This window comes from Saccopteryx leptura, chromosome 3 (genome assembly GCF_036850995.1).
Source record: "Saccopteryx leptura isolate mSacLep1 chromosome 3, mSacLep1_pri_phased_curated, whole genome shotgun sequence".
Taxonomy (NCBI): domain Eukaryota; kingdom Metazoa; phylum Chordata; class Mammalia; order Chiroptera; family Emballonuridae; genus Saccopteryx; species Saccopteryx leptura.
The window spans coordinates 273,812,486-273,833,575 of record NC_089505.1 but is presented as its reverse complement, the minus strand read 5'-3'; the positions used below and the strand labels follow the sequence as shown (position 1 = coordinate 273,833,575).

Sequence of the window (21,090 nt, the reverse complement as noted above, 5' to 3'; positions counted from 1 at the left end):
CCCCTGGTCCAGTGGCAGCTTGTCCTCTCCTGTCTACAGTGATTCTGCTTCTCTCACTACTACTTACTCCCCACCACTCTCTCAAGTCTTCTAACTGCCTCATAGCTCCTGCTTACTGCCTTATTTTATATGTCTTTCTGTTCTGCTGACTCTGCTGTTTGTCTCTCTTGTGTGTATCTCACAATCACACACTCAAAGAAACTGCATCTAAGTCATTCAATCAGCCACTCTTTAATCCGAAGCGTCTTAGATAGTTAGAGATCTCATGTCTGTTACCTTACAGGCCACTGACTAGCGCAGTCTTGAGCAGGGCTGCCTTAGTTGCCCACTATACCGTGGTCCAGACCACTATGCCCGGTTAGGTGCATGTCAAAGCTCAGGACATGGTGATCTATGCGTTAGGAACAACCTGGAGTCCCTTTTCTCACAGGGAGCTGGGCTAATAGCTTTCTTAGTACCCAGTTCAGAGACTCTCTAAGAGAGGGAGAGAAAGCAAAATAACAATCTGCTTTTGGAACAAGATAATATTACAAATTCCATTGGAATCCCCAAATTCTTCAATTATTTGACCTCAGGTGTTTCCTCTATTTCATTGAAATAGGAAGGTGATAGCACTTAATGCAACTCTCTGTGATTTCTGATTTCAAGTTTTTTCTTTCTTTTTTCTTCAACCATATTCTAGAATGGCAGAATATTAAAGGTAATATTTATGTGTAGTCAATGATTATGAATGTTTTCTGGCTTCCTGTTACAGCCCTTCGAGGTTTCCCCTTTTCTTTCTTTAACCATATTCTAGGATGGTAGAATATTAAAGGTGGTGTGTAAGTATAGTCAGTGATTGATTGTGAGTATGCTTTCTCTTACTTTTTCCTATCTCTTCAAAAGAATTTGAAATAGCAAGCAAAAATTTGGGAACAAAGATAAATAATGGAATGACTAATGGATGGAAAAAACCTCTGCAGTGCTATTCACAGTGGCATATTTTAGTTGGCAATGATGACAGTTTTATAATAATGCTGTACTCTAGTGAATATTAAATGAAGAACAAATGAAAAGCATGTGTATTGAAAGTAATCATTTCTTTGCCTTAAATATCCAGTTTAAATCTCTCTTTTACATTAGGAAAGCAGAATTTATGCTGTAGCCAAATCAGGCATTCGAATGTCTGAGGCCTTCAATATGGAGAATGTTAATAAAAGTAAGTGATTTTGCATGCTACCACATGGATGAACCTAGAGGACATCATGCTGAGGGAAATAAGCAGTCACAAAAAGATGAACGCAGTCTGATTCCATTTATATAGAGTATCTAAAGTAGTCAGATTCATAGAAACATAAAGTAGGACACTGGTTACTGGGGGGTTGGGAGAGGGAAAGGGGGAGTCATTGTTTAACCCTTTGAGTAGTACGAACGTTCATGTACGTCCTTGTGCCTCCTGACCATCCAGAGTACGATTGTAACAAAAATTTTTATTTTAAAAATGTGTAAGGCAACATTTAAAAAAGGCAAATATATGTTCTTCTTGTTTCCATAAACTGGTTATCAAACAAACATGGTTTTAAGTTAATATAACTGGAACTGGAACTAATTTCATTTTTTGAAAAAGAACTCACTCCTGGGGCTCAGTGAGCATGGAAAAAACTCACTACTCAAAGGGTTAATGGGTATAGAGTTTCAGATTTGTAAGATAAAACATTATCAAGATCAGATTCACAACAATGTGTATATACTTAACAGTAACTAAACTGTACACTTAAAATGTTTATAGTGGTAAATTTTGTTATATGGTTGTTGTTTTTAACTACAATAAAGTTTTTTAAAAAATAAGGATTTTGCACTGTTTCACTAGCCAAGAACTTCCTAAATGTCTAAATGATAGAATAATAGAATTATTTAAACTTTCATAAAGTGATTTCTAAGATTTCCGACTTATATTTTAAAATTTGTGTTATTCAGTATAGGGGCACACAAACGGTCAGCTGTCATGTAGAGTCTACCTCATTATATTTTTACCTGAAAAAGACTAAGGCAAAGAAACTATGGAATTTCAGTTGTTTAAAGTAAAAATATTAGTCTATGTTTTTTTCCAAAGTTTAAAACACATTTCTCTCTATTTTCTCTTCCTTTCTTTCTTCCTTCCTTTCTCCCTCCCTCTCTTACCCTCTCCCTCACTTTCTCTCTTTCATCAAAAAAATATTATAAAGGCAACACATGCCCATTATAAAAAAAAATCATGAAGAACTCTCTAGAATAAAAGGAGAAATTTTCCTGTAGTTTCTTCTACCTACCACTAATCTATATCTCAGAGGTAACTACTGATGTTCTATTGCTTTCCAACTAGCTCAGGTTCTTACCATTTAGGAAATTATATTCTAACCAGTTAGCAATGAGGTTCACCTAATAATGGCTTAAGAATGATGATGTTTTAGCGCTATCTCAGTAATAGGGCTATGAATAATCAGAGAATATCTTCATAGGGTACTGCGCACTGAATGAGTCAGCACGTGTTTGTACTTATTTCTGTCCATCTTGAGCTGGATGGAGAAATTGAAGCTAAGATCCTTGTACAGTCTAATCAGGAAACAAGTACACATGAGGAGATAATGAGCCATGTAAGAGTGTAGAATAAAACCTGAAATTTTCATAATTCTTATAATAGACTATATAGTGAATAATCATGTGTGTTGACCCAATTTTTCTTTTAATTGGAAATTTTGTTAATTCACATTCATAAGAAATAGACCTAAGTGCTGATTAGAAGTTTTGGGTTGTTTTTTTTTTTAATAATTTTGTTTTTCGTTTCAGATTCTGTTGTGATGCTTTCCTATACCACATCAGGACTTTATACCTCACTGATATACAAGAATATGACAACCCCAGTGTATACAACTTTGAAAGGGGTAACTCATTATTATTACTGTTAAACGTATGGTTCTCTTCATGATAGATAAGAAAACTGCTTAATAAAGCTCTAGATTCCATTCTTGTCAGTTTACACAGACTCTCCCTTTATAGGGAGTTTTAGAAGTTCACTCTAATATAACATAAAAAGATAAGAAATGGAAAGATCTGGAGAAGATATTTATTCTTATCAGTATTTGAGGTCTGAGTCCATTTTTGTTATGTCCCATGATATACTCTGCCCCCTCCATGGCTTAGTTAATTGTTCAAAGGAAATATATTTCGAATGCTGTAATGAAAACTCCTGATTTATAAATATCTTTGTATCACTGCCAGGGTTTCCCTCCCTTGCTTGAAGTACCTAATTAAAATAAGCAGTGAAATAAGCCAGTCAGCGAAAGACAAGTACCATATGATTTCACTCCTATGTGGAATCTAATGAACTGAATGAACAAACAAGCAAAATAGAGACAGACTCATACATTGATAGCAGGCTGACAGCTGGCAGGGTGAGGGGCAGGTTGGGCAAGAGGGGGTAAAGGAATTGAGTTGAAAAAGGACAACAAGAAAGAAAAAACTCATGGACACAAACAACAGTGTGTTGATTGTGGGGTGGGGGGAAGGTGGAGCAGGGTAAATGGTGATGGACAAAGACTTGAACGTGGGGGGGTGGTGGATACACTGTATGTTGTATGAAGACGTGTTGTAGAATTGTGCACCTGAAACTTGTATAATTTTGTTAAACTGTCACCCCAATAAATTCAATTAGAGAATTAAAAATTAAATAAAGAAAATAAGTATTGCCAGGTATTCATGGCCTTATGTTTTCAGGAATCTTTTCTAATTGACAAACGCCTTGCTAATTAGATTTTGAGACTTAACATGACTTAGGTAATGGCAAATATATTCTTGTATTCCTTCAAAAATGTTACTCCATGACTTCTTTGGGTAAAATGTTCTATTTCTAAAGAGAGAGGTAACTTTAGAAATGGACTCATAGAGGCTGTTCTGCTTTTCTTTAGAAGGCGACCCAAATAAGCAGCAGCCCATTCCTGGATGACTCGTCTGGGTCCGAGGAAGAAGACAGTTCCAGATCCAGCTCCCGGACTTCCGAGTCAGACACGCGCAGTCGGAGTGGGCCAGGCAGCCCCAGAGCCATGAAACGAGGTGAGAGAAAGTCTCAGGCATACAAGACAACTCCAAAAAATTCACAATACTTACTGGGACTTTTATCTTCATGGTAAGATTTTTTTAAGTACTTGTTTTAAACCACAGTGAAAAGAGAATTAGCCTAGGACTAAGAATTTATATTCTCAATTCTCTTTGTGCTTTTAGAGTAGCAACCAGACTTTTTTATTTAACCATCCATTTTGTGTAAAAGAGATCACTTTATTACAGGAATAAAGTGAAATCCTTGGCCAACATGAGGTTTCTTTTTTGCATAATTTATGGGAAAGACTTATTCCCACTAAATTTGTTGCACTGTTAAATGGCAATAAATACATCTAGGAATTTGGTGGTCGCCTGACCAGGTGGTAGCACAGTGGATAGAGCATCAGCCTGAGATGCTTAGGATCCAGGTTCGAAACCCTGAGGTTGCCGACTTGAGCGCAGGCTCATCTGGCTTGAACGTGGGATCACAGACATGACCCCATGGTTTCTGGCTTGAACGCAAAGGTCCTTGGCTTGAAGCCCAAGGTCACTGGCTTGAGTCCAAGGTCACTGGCTTGAGCAAGGGGTCACTCACTCTGCTGGAACCCCCCACCCCGGTTAAGACACATATTAGAAAGCAATCAATAAACAGTTAAGGTACTGCAATGAAGGATTGATGATTCTCATCTCATTTCTTTCTGTCTGTCTGTCCCTGTCTGTCCCCTGCCTCTCTCTCACTAAAAAAAAAAAAAAAAGAAGAAAAATAATTTGGTGGTTGTTCTGATATTAAAATGGAAACCAATAAAAAATTTACTTTGGATATGTTTATGTTTTTTGTGGACTTTGAAGTAATTGTTGGTGTAGGGAAAGGGTACAGAGAGATCTCACCTTAAATGGCATCTATATTTACAAAAGCCTTTAGTTCACTATAATGTGTGTGTGTGTGTGCGCGCAATGGTGGGATTCAGCTGGCTTGCACTGGTTCAGGGTTCAGCAGAAACAACATCTAATTTTTTGTTGAGTTCAGTGAACCGGTTGTTAAAATGGCTCTTGTAATCAGGGTTCTCACTAAGGTGTGCGCTGGTGAAGCTGTCCAATGTGAAATCACAAATTTACATTCCTTACTCTTTTCTTAATGTTCATCTGTGCAACAGCATATTTCAAGCACCCACAGTAATGTTCATTCTGTCCATAGGTGAAAAACTTTGACAGAACTATGTTTGTAATGTTTATTTATTTATTTCATAAAACTCATTATACCTTTGATGGAATACTACATTTTAATTCCCTTGCGTTTGTTACTTAGTAAACAAACATAATAACGTAACGAGAAAAAGTGCCAAGCAACCAGGGAGTGACAAGCTGTCATTGGAAATATTTTAAATAACAGTTTCATTGTTTTTTATCAGGTATTATTTTATATTTTTTCATTAATATTTTAAAACTCTAAGAAAGGGTTTTAAACATGACATAATCTAGTTTTGTGTACGTCTTTTATTGTTCTTATTTAAATATTAAATGCATGAAATAATAAATTACCATTCAGTATATCATTTTTTTATACGTTGTGTCTTGGTTTTCAAACTGTAGTCCATGGAACCCTTAGGTACTCCCAAACCCCTTGGTTTCAAAGGGAGTTTCTCAGCTTTCATAGGTTTAGTATTTTGGGCTTCCACTGGTCTCTTTGCTCTTACCTTGATCCCTGACATCTAGAATCAGGTTGCATTACACTTTTGCTCAAAACACTTCAAGTATTCAAAATGACTATAGGGTATTACATGATTCTTTTATGTCCTTCCTCATCTCCTTTATTCTTCTCCTTCACTCAGCTCTAGCCACACTGCTGTTCTTGGAATGTTCCCGACGTGCTTTTATTTCAGGACCTTTGCACTGGTTGTTTCCTCTGCTTGGTATTCTTCACCCAGATGTCTCTGTGGCTGACTGTCGCCCCCCCTTCAGTGCTTGTGCCAACACTGCCTTCTTGGTAGCATCTACTCTGACCACGCCATTCAAGTGCAGTCCTTCGCCCTCTCCCACTGCTGGGTTGTTTTTTAAAAATTCCCTTTAGTCTACTCTATGTATTATTTTTCCACAGGACTAGCTGCCTGTTTTTTTTATCTGTCTCCCCTAACTAGAATCTAATTTCCACAAGGGCAGAAAATGTTCTGTTAGGCACCTAGGATGGTACCTAACATACGGGGGCTGGAGCTGGGAGCCTGAGATTTGCTCTCCAACATTGCCCCTGCCTTGGACAAATCCTTTAATCTCTCAATCTTAGTCTTAGAGAATGAGAGAATTAACTAAGATGATCTCTAAGGTCCATTTTAGATCTAAATTTCTATTATTCCATATAAATAAAGATATTACTTTTATCACAGTTGTTACCTGTCTCATTCAAATAAATAATAGTAATGATATAGTGTCATTGTCCTGATGTCCCTTAACTGTTAAATGCTTTTAAAAAAATTGTTAGAATAACTGTAATGAATAATGGCCTAAGTCTTTGATTTTATATAATATATGCAAAATCACCATTTTAATGACCCTCTAAATGTAACTTACAGTTTTCCAGTCTTTTTCTGTAAAGGCAAGTGAGTTATTGTGAACATGATCCCTTGAATTTTATTTTATAGCTGCCAGCAAAATGAAATAGTCTGTTTAAATCTTTAATTCATATTGCTTATCTTTTAAGAGATTTTTAAATCTATAAACTAGTAGTGTTGGACTTATATAAAAAAATACCACTGAAATTGTGGGGTTTTTTTATAAATGTGAATTATTTTAAAAGCGATTACAAAAAGAAAGTGGTGAGTGTGCAAATCTTGATAAATTAAGATTAAAGTTGTTTGTTTATATATCAGAATATAACATCACATACTTAACCTTAATAAAAGATACATTTATAGACTATTGCATATATTTTATATCTGTAAAAATAGCTTTGCTTGGATTTTTTTTCGCTTATGTTCCAAATACTATTTATATTCCTTGACTTCCTTAAAGATTTGCATGTTAGTCCTTATCCTGTAGTTCTGTTTTCCACTTCAAAAGCTCTTCGTGTCCAAAGGCATGAGAATAAGTCTAGCGTAAGAAGGTTTATTGTTTAAGAATAGCCGTATCCTTAGGAGGACTTATAGCCCGCAATTGTACCACCTAATTATTAAATATTGATTTGCTGTATTTCTTTAATCATCTAGGTGTGTCTCTCTCTTCTGTGGCTTCCGAAAGTGATTATGCTATTCCCCCAGACGCTTACTCCACGGACACAGAGTACTCACAGCCGGAGCAGAAGCTCCCGAAGACCTGCTCGTCCTCCAGTGATAACGGGAAAAATGTAAACGCTGCATCAGTGTTGTATTTTTTTTTTAATGAATGAATCTGTTAGTTGGAGCTTTCAAAGGAAACTTAAATACTTCTTAAAATTTCTTTTTAATTAGGAACCTCTGGAAAAATCTGGCTATTTGTTAAAAATGAGTGGTAAAGTCAAAACTTGGAAGCGGAGATGGTTTGTTCTTAAAGGTGGTGAATTACTTTACTACAAATCTCCGGTGAGTGGAAAGTGCTTGCTATTTGGAACTGAATTCCTTAAACTAGGATTCAGACTCCTGATGGATTTTCTTCCCTGTGCTGTTACTAATCATCCAAAGCACTTCTTACTATCACTGTTACGGATAACCACTTTTCACTTTGCGTTTGGTTTTCTTCCTTCCATACAGAGTGATGTAATTAGGAAACCCCAGGGCCATATTGAACTTAGTGCATCCTGCAGTATTTTAAGAGGAGATAACAAACAAACAGTTCAGGTACTTTTTAAAAACTTTCTTTCTTGTATCATGCAAAACTCAATTCTCGGTTATTCAAACTAATAGAGCGGAAGATTGGATAAATCACTTTGGGTTAAGCTTGATGGCTCAGAAATACATGAAACCCCAGGAGTTCTTGGTTAAAGCTATAACATAAGCTAAGTTTGTGCTCTGTGAATCCCCACTACACTTCATTTCCCTTTATCATTTACATTGCTCTTTCCCTAGATTTTCTCTCCCAGCTGGTCTCAGCTCTCAAACTGTCCAGCTATTTTAAGGGAGGGTCATCTGGTACATGAATTCCCAAGAAGATGTTAGTAATTTAATGTATATTAAATCCAGGGGTGTTTACATTTTTTTTTTAAGGTTTATTTATTTATTTATTTATTATTTATTCATTGTTAGGAGAGAGAGAGGGACAGAGAGGGAGAGAGAGGAGAGAGAGACAGAGAGAGAGAAGGGGGGAGGAGCTGGAAGCATCAACTCCCATATGTGCCTTGACCAGGCAAGCCCAGGGTTTTGAACCGGTGACCTCAGCATTTCCAGGTCGACGCTTTATCCACTGCGCCACCACAGGTCAGGCGGGTGTTTACATTTTAAGATAGAACTGAAAAATGACAGTTCTTCTATGAACTTCAGATGCTGTTTACACTTACATGGGAAGGATATTGGTGAGCAGAGGGGCTGGACTAGTTCCCATCAAGTCACACCATAGAGGTAGCTGCTGCCCATTTCATTCACAGATAGGCCAGTCTTGACAGAATCCTGTTAAATTTAAAAGGCAGTCTATTGAGATAGCTTGGTATATGTGATTTAAATCCAAACACTAGATTTCTGAAATGCCTTTAATAATTATTAGTTTTTTATCTTGCTCCTTGGAAGGGTAGCCTTCAACATTTATCAGAAAGATCCATTATCAATGTTTCCAGTGGCTAGTACCTGAGAACTGCCCAAAACTGTAGAAGGGAGGAGACTCAGGGAAAGGTTTCTCTTGGAGCATGGCTGATAAGAATAATTTGTAAGCTGCTTAAATAGCTGGAAGATTTGAAATAGGCTTCATTTGAAACTGAAAAGTTGCAAGTTTATAGTGCCTGATCATGTTAGTGCCAAGCATTTCTCTTCTATGCAAGATCTTGTTTTATTTATAATTGATTTCTTCATTTCTATAACAAATAGCTTCTGGATTTGTTAAAAATGTGTTATTTTAGTAGTCTCCAATTATTCTGCCTCTCACTTCAACAACCAGGATCCTGTAGCACATTTAAGGGAAGAAAGGAAATTGTTTTGAGTAAACAAGATACACCATGACCCAAAAGTATAAGGCTATGAAAAGTTTAAAGTAAACTTGAAGTGAAAAAAAAATTTCAACAAAAAGTAAATTATGGTAACTCTCACCAAGTGGTTCAAATATGTTAAATTATTTATGGAGTCATTTATTTAGCCGTTAGGACTCAAAGTTTAGCGTGTTTGTTTTTTCCATGTTAAGTAGCAATGTTTAAAGAATGGACAAGGAAATACTAATAATCCAAAATCTTCAGAGCTCCCTTTCCTATCTTTTTCTCATCCCATTCTAGTTGACTACTGAAAAACACACATACTACCTGACTGCAGATTCTCCCAATATATTGGAGGAGTGGATTAAAGTGTTACAGAATGTTCTTCGAGTGCAAGCTGCCAACCCGCTTTTCCTGCAGCCCGAGGGCAAACCAACAGTGAAAGGCCTGCTCTCCAAGGTGGGAACTTTATGTGCACAGCAGTGTCTCAGCACTGGAGTTAGCCCACTGATCAGGAAAAGTGGGTGTCAAAGAATAGATATTGAATATATTATCCTGGGGTGGGGAAGGGTATTTTAAATATGATACTAAAGACCAAAATCATAAAGAGGAAAAATGACAAATTTGACTGCTATACATAAAAATTTTAATGTTCTTACTCTCAAAAATTTCTAGGCAGAGTATTTGAAATGGCTGAAAAGCAAGCTTTCTCTAACCAGTAAGCGAAGGATACCCATGGAACAGGGGCAAGGAACAGAGGACATGAAGGGAAAGCAGAGCTAGTAGAGGTAAAAAGAAGTGCAGCTGATCCATAAGCGTGGGAAGACATTTTACTCTCACTAATAATGTTTTCTGGGTTTTTCTTTTTTTTGTATTTTTCTGAAGTTAGAAGCGGGGAGGCAGTCAGACAGACTCCTGCATGCACCTGCCCGGGATCCACCCAGCATGCCCACCAGGAGGAGATGCTCTGCCCTTCTGGGCATTGCTCCATTGTGGCTGGAGCCATTCTAGCATGTGAGGCAGAGGCCATGGAGCCATCCTCAGCGCCTGGGCCAACTTTGTTCCAATGGAGCCTTGGCTCTGGGAGGAGAAGAGAGAGACAGAAAGGAAGAAGAGGGGGAAGGGTGGAGAAGCAGACTGGCACAAGCGCCTCTCCTATGTGCCCTGACCAGAAATCGAACCCGGGACTTCCACATGCTTGGCCGATCCTTTACTGCTGAACCAACCAGCAAGGGCACTAATAATGTTTTTTATTTTTTTTTTATTTTTATTTTTTTATTATTATTATTTTTTTATAGGGACAGAGAGAGAGTCAGAGAGAGGGATAGATAAAGACAACCAGACAGGAACGGAGAGCAATGAGAAGCATCAATCATCAGTTTCTTGTTGCAACACCTTAGTTGTTCATTGATTGCTTTCTCATATGTGCCTTGACCGTGGGCCTTCAGCAGACCGAGTGACCCCTTGCTCAGCGATCTTAGGTCTGAGCTGGCAAGCTTTTTTTGCTCAACCCAGATGAGCTCACACTCAAGCTAGCAACCTCGGGGTCTCGAACCTGGGTCTTCCACATCCCAGTCCAACCCTCTATCCACTGCGCCACCACCTGGTCAGGCTAATAATGTTTTTTAAAAAGCACAACTTGGCCTGACCTGTGGTGGCGCAGTGGATAAAGCGTCAACCTGGAAATGCTGAGGTCGCCGGTTCGAAACCCTGGGCTTGCCTGGTCAAGGCACATATGGGAGTTGATGCTTCCAGCTCCTCCCCCCTTGTCTCTCTCTCCTCTCTCTCTCTGTCTCTCTCTCTCCTCTCTAAAATGAATAAATTAAAAAAAAGCACAACTTGTGCCCTGGCTGGATAGCTCAGCTGGTAGAGCATTGTCCTGAAGCATAGAAGTTGCTGGTTTGGTTCCCAGCAGGGCACATACATAAATAGTTTAATGTTCCTGTCTCTGTCACTCGCTTGCTCTCTCTCTCTTCCCTACTCTCTAAAATCAATCAATCAATAATAATAATAAAAGCATAACTTAAAATAATAGATGTTTTTAAAAATTGGTCAAAGGGGGACATTTTTTAACATTATAAAATGCAGTATTGGCACAAGTTAAGAAATCTGCTAGTGAGAGAATTACTCTAGAAGGCAGTTTGGCAATTACCAAACTGTTTACTCAGTAAATATTTTTGAAAGAACAAATGAATGAAAGAATAATAATATTTTATTTTATTTTTTTGTGACAGAGAGGACAGATAGGGACAGAAAGGAAGGGAGAAAGATGAGAAGCACCAATTCTTCGTTGAGGCACCTTAGTTGTTCATTGACTGTTTTCTCATATGTGCCTTGACTGGTGGGGGGAAGTTATAGCAGAACGAGTGACCCCTTGCTCAAGCCAATGACCTTGTGCTAAAGCTAGCAACCTTGGGCTCAAGCCAACAATCTTGGGCTTCAAGTCAGTGACTTTTGGGCTCAAACCAGCAACCATGGGGTCATGTCTATGATCCCATGCTCAAGCCAGCAATCCCACTCTCAAGCTGGTGAGCCCATGCTCAAGCCAGATGAGCCTGCGCTCAAGCCAGTGACCTTGGGGTTTTGAATCTGGGTCCTCCATGTACTAGTCCGATGCTCTATCCACTGCGCCACTGTCTAGTCAGGCAAGAATATTAATATATATTTATAAACATAAATGCATACCTATTGATTCAGTAATCTCAGCCCAAGTAATTAGTACTCAGGAAGTGGTCTTAATTGACAAAAGATTTAAGTATAGATATGTTCATCGCAGCGTGGTTAATTTTTTTTTTCTATTTAAAAAAATGAGATATAATTAGCATACACTAGAATGCAGATCTTAAGTGTAGAGTCTGATGAGATTTGACAGATATTTACAGTCAATCAATCAAGATATAGAACATATTCATTACCCCAGAAAGATTATTTACACGGCATAGTTTATAATAAAGAAAAATTGAGATTGATGTAGATGTATAAGGAATAGCTTAAATAAATATTTATATAATCAGATAATGCTTTACTATGCAGTCACTTTAATTGTTAAGAATATTTAATGTTATAGAAATATGTTATGATGTGTTGGGTGATAAAATGAATGCAGTATTATATTCAGAATGTATATAATGTTTTAAAAAAGTACAATTTTTGATAAACATATTCATAGAAAAAGTCTGAATGGAGGTTAGTTATGCTCACCACTATACAAATGCTGCATGGGAAATTTGCCAATGTATATTGACTATCTCTATGCGATTTTATTTTATTTTTGCTTGGTTTTGTTTCCTAACTTTTTAATAAGTATTGATTTATGCTAAGAAATATTATTTTTAAATTTTAAAATCCTGTTGTTTTTGACATATTTACTGTCACTTTTAGAGAAATACAAAAAAATATTTATACACAAAATATTACACACAAACATAACCTCTACATTGTCATTATTCATGACCTCTGTTTACATAAGAGGTGAAAAACTTAGATGTTGATATGCTATGCCATTATATAATCTATATTTAATATGGACATGTAGGTGGGTGCTATTCCATAAGATTTATAAAGACTGACCAGCTGTTCCAGAAGTAACAGAAAAAATTCAGTGCAGTCAACAAAGAAATGAGTGACCTATGTTTTTTTTCAAAATCTTACATTACCATAAAAATGTTATTTCAGTTACTGATGGGTTGGAACTCCTTCGTACTGTGCAAATATATTTTTTCCAGTGAACACAGTGCTACTTTAAGTCACATTCTTATTATAATTCATAATGACTAGTTGTCCTTTTTCAAGGACCATGTAAATCAAAGCCCTTCAAGTTTAATATGATTCGATGGCCAACGGTTTGTTACTTCTCCCAAATTTAATTTGGTTTTTTGTTTGCTTGTTTTTACTTTATCAGCATGGCTTATTAATTTCTGCTCATGTTACATTTCTGCTGTTCTCTGCTTCCCATTTCAGAATTGCATTTGAAATGAGTGTAAGTTGAGGTGATTATCCCCATCAGGGTTTACAGACAGGATGCTGATTAAGTCTTCTTCCTACCATTATGAAGCCTTATCCACCGCATATTTTCACCCTCAGAGCCTTATAAGAGAGAAATATCCCTCCGTTATTCCTAGTGACATGTTCCGAACTCACATTCAGGCAACACGCTGAGATACTGTGGGACAGTCTGAGTACTTTAGAGGGGAGGAGTTTTTTTCCAAGTTGGCACATTAATATTAAGTACGGAAATATATAGGTAGATATTAAGAACTTTACTAATTGAATTCTAGATATTTAATCTTGCAATTTTACTGCTTAGGAAGAATGTTTTTTATATAAGAATTCATTTATTTAAAAAAATTTATTGGGCAGTTACTACATGCCAGGCAATGGGCTGAAAGATACTAAGATGTGAGAGGGCTGGACTGGCAGAAAGGTGAGGAAGGGTGAGTAGCTAAGTGTGTGGGGCATGGAGATTGGTTATTTTTCTTTTTTTTTTCTTTTTTTTTCTTTTTTCTTTTTTCTTTCTGAAGCTGGAAACAGGGAGAGACAGTCAGACAGACTCCCGCATGCGCCCGACCGGGATCCACCCCGGCACACCCACCATGGGGCTACGCTCTGCCCACCAGGGGGTGGTGCTCTGCCCATCCTGGGCGTCGCCATGTTGCGACCAGAGCCACTCTAGCGCCTGAGGCAAAGGCCACAGAGCCATCCCCAGCACCCGGGCCATCTTTGCTCCAATGGAGCCTTGGCTGCGGGAGGGGAAGAGAGAGACAGAGAGGAAGGCCCGGCGGAGGGGTGGAGAAGCAAATGGGCGCTTCTCCTGTGTGCCCTGGCCGGGAATCGAACCCAGGTCCTCCGCACGCTAGGCCGACGCTCTACCGCTGAGCCAACCGGCCAGGGCTGGTTATTTTTCTTTACTGTCTTTAGATGACAGAAATAGAAGCAGAGAATTTACATTGTAGTGCTGTGAGGAGAGTGATCTTTTTCTCTAACATTTTATTATGTAACTTTTCAAATAAGCAGAAAAGTCAGAATTTTACAGTGAACACTGATATTCTTACCACCTAGATTCTACTGTTAATATTTTACTTCCTTATACATGTCTATCAAGATGATTTGAATATCAATGTTTTATGACAGGCATTTTCAAACATATATGAAAGTAGAAGGAATAATAGAATAAACCCTCATATTCATCACTCCGTTTCAACAATGATTAGCTATGACTAATGTTATTTCATATAATCCCTCATAACCATAATCTTCTTTCTCTTCCCACACTCTCCACTGGGTTATTTAAAAGCAAATGGAAGCCCTGGCCAGGTAGCTTAGTTGGTTAGGGAATCGTCCCCATACACCAAGGTTCTGGGTTCAATCCCACATACAAGAATCAACCAGTGAATGCATAAATAAATGGAACAACAAATATCTCCCTTGCTCAAAAAAAAATCTAATTAAAAAATAATAATAAATAGGTCTTGGCTGGTTGGCTCAGTGGTAGAACATAGGTCTGGTGTGTGGAAATCCTGGGTTCAATTCCCAGTGAGGGCACACAGGAGAAGCACCCATCTGCTTCTCCACCCTTCCTCCTCCCCCTCTCGTTTCTATCTCTCTCTCTCCTCCTCCCTTCCTGCAGCTATGGCTCAATTAGAGCGAGTTGGCCCCAGGTGCTGAGGATGACTCCATTGCCTTCGCCTCAGGCACTAAAATATGGCTCTGGTTGCAACAGAGCAAGGGCCCCAGATGGGCAGAGCATTGCCCCCTAGTGGGCTTGTCGGTGGATCCCAGTCAGGGCACATGTGGGAGTCTGTCTCTGCCTCCCCTCCTCTCACTAAAAAAATAAATAAATAAATAAATAAATTTTGTTGGGTGGATTTGTCAGAAGCTTAGTAATACAACCTAATCACAAGAGCAAGAGCTGTTTTATGATCAAACACAGGATTCAAGGTTGTGGAGAAGAAAGACAGACCGTGGGGACCTGGTAAACTGGATTAAAATGAGAGGATTAGGGGACTCAAAGTTTTGAATGAAGTCAAGGAATGGAGTGGTGTGAGTAAGGAAAGAGATGGAGGGATGTTGAGATCAGAGGGTTGTATGTAAATTTCAGAAGTGGAGCAGACTAGATATGGCCAAGGGATGGATGGTGAAAATGGAGGGGTAGCAAATGAAGAGAGCAAGGAACTGTGGGCTAAGACTGTCGAGAGGCAGTGTAGCGAAGAGGCTAGGGCAAGAGCATGGGCGAAAGTCCTGGCTCTGACACTTACATTGTGTGACCTTGAATAAGTTACTTACAGGCTCAGTGCCTTAGCATCCTTATTTACAGAGTGGGGATAATTACACTGCCCACCTCACAGGGTGTTGGGAGGAATAAGTGAATTATTTAAGCAGATAAAGCTCTTTAGAACAGTGGTTAGCACATACCAACACTTCAAAAATATGTATTGTTATCACAAGAGTTTCACCAGATACTGAAGTCAGCAGAGCTGGTGTCAGGATTTGTAGTAGACAAGGCTATAGGTTCGAGAATAGGAAAAGAGAGTAGACCATGGGAGCTTATGTTTTTTGTGTGTGATAACAAAGGCTCAGCTGGATATAATAAACAGTTTGTCTTCAAAGTTTCAAGCAGAGATGATAAGAAGCCTCTTTGCTATGGATACAAGGTAAAAAATGATTTTTTCCACACTTAGTTCCCCAAAGCCTTGAGGTTTGAGATTGCCTTTAAATCTTCATGAGAATTCTTCTAGTGTAATTTGCTTTATTATGAGTTTTACAGAATGATTCAGAGATTTAAGAATTTTAATATTATTAGATCTACATATAAAGATAGATGGTGCTTTTAAACACAGCTTTTACAGTGAATTGGCAAAGGTCTTCATTAGTTTGTGGTTCTTCAAAAGTACCCATTGTTCTATTTTAAAGATAAATCATCTCAAAAGGATACTCTCTACAGCCTGATGCATTATACTCCAGTTTTTTGTTTTTTATTTTTTCTTAAATTGGAAACGGGGAGGCAGACAGATTCCCGCATGCACCCGACCGGGATCCACCCAGCATGCCCACCAGGGGGTGATGCTCTGCCCATCTGGGGCATCGCTCTGCCGCAATCAGAGCCATTCTAGCGCCTGAGGCAGAGGCCACGGAGCCAGCCTCAGCTTTTGCTTCTATGGAGCCTCGGTTGCAGGAGGAGAAGAGAGAGACAGAGAGGAAGGAGAGGGGGAGGGGTGGAGAAGCAGATGGGCGCCTCTCCTGTGTGCCCTGGACTGGAATCGAACCCGGGACTCCTGCACGCCAGGCCGACATTCTACCACTGAGACAACCAGCCAGGGCTACTCCAGTTTTGATGAGTTTTTTTTCTTTTGAGTTTGATTTTTTTTGAGTTTAAAAAAAGAAGAAAATAAAACCTGCATAACACAAACTATTTAAAACTTCAGGATATTTGTCTGCAAACATATGTTTCTAAATTTAATTAAACTGAAACATGTCTTGCCAAATGAAACATTTTTTTGTTTTTCCTCAAACAGCATTCTAAATCCATCAGACTGTGAGATGGTGGAATTGTTTGCTTAAACCATAAAATTGAAAGCCTCATGACTGGCTGTGTGTGTGGGTTTAAATGAAACATGTGTTTTACTTCTCCTCATGCATAGTGAGGAAGGAAGCATTTATTGAGTAACTACTATTATTCTTTGTTTACGTTTTCTTCTTTGGTCATCACAACAGCCCAGGGAGGTGTACAATAATCCCATGTTGCCCACAGAAGCCGAGAGGTCAAGTTGGTTGCTTGAGGACAACCATCTGGTATGCCATAGAACTGAAATTTAAGCCATTTGACCTCAAAATTCAGTCCTTTTCTACTATAGTGTTTTGCCTACTATAAAAATCTGTTGTGTCGGTAATTTATATTATTCTCCATGCATTACTATCAGAACAGCCCATTTAAATGTAAGTCATTACAAGGGTTCTTCAAAATATGTGTGCCCCCACCGTCACCTCCTGCCCCTTCCTGGATGACCTCTGTTCTCACTTGTCAGAGACATGTGGGTGGGCACACACTGTCTCAGGGCCTTGGAACTTGCTGCTTCCTTTGCTCACAGTGTTCTTCTCTCAGATAACTTCATAGCTCATCTGCCTCCTTCCTGAGCTTCTTATTTTAAATTGTAAAACACCCCTCCCCACCCCAAGTACTTGCTTCTCCTTTCCTGTATTTTTCTCCTTAATACTATCACCAGGGAAAAGTTTGATAGCAGAATGCTGGGCTTCGGTTTTTACTGGCTAGTGTCATAGTTTCTGGATGATGGGCCTCTCCAGCTTGAAGCCCACTCTAACTATTGCAGAGGAGGTCTAGTCTCAAGGCAGAACTTGGCAGGGCTGGTAGGATAGTGAAATCGTAAGGCAAGTTCAACCAAGCATACCATATTTAGGTCTGGGGCAACAGCGCTTATTGTAAATTTACCCCCTGGGAGGAATAGGGTTTAGAATTTTTCTAGGAATGAGGGTATAGCTGTGACTGAATGGCAAAGATCTCCAATGTCTGGGCAGGGAGGAACCACCAGTAAAGACCTTCATAAAGAGATCAAATGATGAAAAACCTATAATGGTCAGTAAAAATTTTGGTAAAATGTCTTCCACAAAACAAAACATATAAATGTAAACTCTGTTCTTGATGAAGGTTTGTCTATCTTGTCACAAGGCTGGGTGCTTCTTGAACCTGACCATGAACCTCACTGACCATGAACTTGACCTTGAGCCTGACTTGGACAACCTGAGAGTCTGTGAATCTTTGAAGGGCACTGTCCTTAGCCGTGGTGCCAGGTTATTATAGGGGAGAATAAAGAGAGAGGTTATTAAAAAAACTGAGTATGGGCCCTGGCCGGTTGGCTCAGCGGTAGAGCGTCGGCCTGGCGTGCGGGGGACCTGGGTTTGATTCCCAGCCAGGGCACATAGGAGAAGCGCCCATTTGCTTCTCCACCACCCCACCCCCTCCTTCCTCTCTGTCTCTCTCTTCCCCTCCCGCAGCCAAGGCTCCATTGGAGGAAAGATGGCCTGGGTGCTGGGGATGGCTCCTTGGCCTCTGCCCCTGGCGTTAGAGTGGCTCTGGTCACAGCAGAGCGACGCCCCAGAGGGGCGGAGCATCGCCCCCTGGTGGGCAGAGCATCGCCCCTGGTGGGCATGCCGGGTGGATCCCGGTCGGGCGCATGCGGGAGTCTGTCTGACTGTCTCTTGCCGTTTCCAGCTTCAGAAAAATAAAAAACAAAACAAAAAACAAACAAACAAACAAAAACTGAGTATGTTAATCTTCACTTGATCATCCAACAAAATGGTAAATTGTATGAAGGCAGCAAGGATTTTATGAGTAATTCTACATTCATTTCAGTTAGAGATATAACTTCTAAAATAATTCTATCTCATAAAATGAAATCAATAGACCCTTAATTAGATGTCAAATAAATGTGAGAACCTGAACTTGAGCCACAGCCACAACTGGATGGGAATGTAAACTTGAACCTGAAGGTGACCATGACTGAGCCCTCGAACCTGACCACAACCCTGAACCTGACCTTGAGCCTGACCATGAACTTGAACTCGTCTGCAAACTTAACCATGAACTTGAACTTCAGTTTGAACCTGACTGTAAGCTTGAACTTGACCTTAAACTTGAGCTTGAATATGTGCTTGAACTTGGTTGTGACCTTGAACTTGACAATGAACTTGACTGTGACTAAACCTGAGCTGAGCCTGAGCCACAGCTGCAGCCAGAGCCACTATGTGAACGTGACCCTAAACGTGGCTGTGACTGTAAATGTAAACTTGACCAGGACCCTCACTGCAAACTTGAACTTGCCCACCAACTTGAACTTGAGCTTGACCATGATGCCTAAGCCTCAACCAGAGCCACAGCCACAGGTGTGCCGCAGTATGGACGTGAACCTGTGACGAATCCAAGATGATCGCAAGTGTTTACATGGATTTACTTTGGAATTAAAGGCAGAAAAAATAAATGTCTTAAAAAATGTCTCAAAAAAAACTAGAAAACTTATTATGAACCTGAACATGACTGTGAACCTGACCATGACTGTGACCTTGAACCTGACCATAAACCTGATTGTGAACCGTTAGCTTTCTACATATACTAAGACCGTAAGCTAACAACATAGAAGGAGATAAAGATGAAAATGGAACAAAGAAACAGATGAGACAAATAGAATGCAAATAACAAGGTAGTCAACATTTATTAAATGCTGAACAGTGAGCACCAAAACAAAACATGCCGTGCTACCCTGTAACAGGGAAACTTGAAGCGCATTTGGACAGTCTAGTTGGAATATCACTTATACCTTGAACAAACTGGATACCTATACAACTTCAAATAGAGTTATATGCTATACTTAAACATGTTAGAGTTTTGAGCTAGCTACATTTGTAATTCTTTAAAATACGATTTCAGGTAAAACATGGCTACTCCAAGAGAGTCTGGTGTACACTTGTAGGAAAAACACTATATTATTTTCGCAGTCAAGAGGATAAGGTATGTATGTATTTTTAATATGCTAATTAGATGTATTTTTAATATGCTATTCTTTTGTTATGTCTTAAGTTTTTTCTATCATTCTTCTGTTAGTTAAAACTTTAGAATTTTTGATAAGGTTGAAATTTTGCATTAAATTTATTGAGATAATCATATACTACAAGGGTCTTGATTCTCAATTATAAGTTTTTTGCACCTTTTTTTTAACATTTAAGTTAGTCATTTAATAGTAATTTTCTTTTAAATTTTTTATGTAGATGATTAAATTTAACAGGGTGACATTAGTCAACTAGAGTACATAGATTTTGGCCAAACATCATCAGTGCTCAGAATAGTGCTTTGTACACAGTAACTACTCAGAAAGTAATTGTTATTTAATGGGGAAAAGAAGTCATGTTTTCATGAAAAACAACATATTAATTAAGTGAATTCATTTTATTATTAATCAGCTATTAGGCAGATAACATTGCACTTCAGATAAGATACCCAGACAAGACCTCATTGAAAATGTGACATTTTAATTGGGTAAAAGCACAGGCACATGGATATTCTGGGCCAGAGCGTTCCAGGCAGAGGGCAAGTCAAAGACCCTGAGGCAGGAGCATGGCTGGTTTGTTTGAGGAATAGTGAGAGGGTCAGTGTGACTGGACTGCAGTCTGTTAAGAAGAGAATTACATGGGGCCTTATCATGATGGGGACTTTGGTTTTTACTCCAAGTAAATTGAGAAGCCGTTGGAGGTTTTTTGTTTTTCTTTTTTTCTTTTCATTTTTCTGAAGCTGGAAACAGGGAGAGACAGTCAGACAGACTACCGCATGCGCCTGACCGGGATCCACCCGGCACGCCCACCAGGGGCGACGCTCTGCCCACCAGGGGGCGATGCTCTGCCCATCCTGGGCGTCGCCATGTTGCGACCAGAGCCACTCTAGCGCCTGAGGCAGAGGCCACAGAGCCATCCCCAGCGCCCGGGCCATCTTTTGCTCCAATGGAGCCTTGGCTGCGGGAGGGGAAGAGAGAGACAGAGAGGAAAGCGCAGCGGAGGGGTGGAGAAGCAAATGGGCGCTTCTCCTGTGTGCCCTGGCCGGGAATCGAACCCGGGTCCTCCGCACGCTAGGCCGACGCTCTACCGCTGAGCCAACCGGCCAGGGCCCGTTGGAGGTTTTTGATCTGTCAGAACATTGGCATGACCTAGCTTATGACTAAAAGGAACACTCCTGCAGCTGCCTGCAGGGAGTAAGGAGGGGACTGGTGAGGAGGCTGTTAAATAATCTAGGTGAAGCATGATTGTGGTTTAGTGGTGGCAGTGGAGGCGTGAGCAGTGACCAGATTCTGAATATATTCTGAAAAGCCTGCTGCTAGCAGGAATTGTTGACTGAAAAGATAGGGAAAGTAAGAGAAACAACAGAGTCAGTAATGATGCCATTGTAACGAGGCCTAAACAGCTGG

At 39.5% G+C, this 21,090-nt stretch overlaps 1 protein-coding gene across 1 annotated transcript in view; it reads left to right on the top strand.

Moving 5' to 3' along the window:
- PLEKHH2 (pleckstrin homology, MyTH4 and FERM domain containing H2) overlaps positions 1-21,090 on the top strand; it is a 110,092-nt gene that overhangs the window by 47,496 nt on the left and 41,506 nt on the right. The window contains exons 9-16 of the mRNA XM_066378388.1: positions 1,123-1,198; positions 2,806-2,900; positions 3,924-4,068; positions 7,251-7,387; positions 7,491-7,601; positions 7,770-7,856; positions 9,431-9,589; positions 19,566-19,646. Of these exons, the coding sequence (XP_066234485.1) occupies positions 1,123-1,198; positions 2,806-2,900; positions 3,924-4,068; positions 7,251-7,387; positions 7,491-7,601; positions 7,770-7,856; positions 9,431-9,589; positions 19,566-19,646 (891 nt within the window). The remainder of the gene's footprint in view (positions 1-1,122; positions 1,199-2,805; positions 2,901-3,923; positions 4,069-7,250; positions 7,388-7,490; positions 7,602-7,769; positions 7,857-9,430; positions 9,590-19,565; positions 19,647-21,090) is intronic.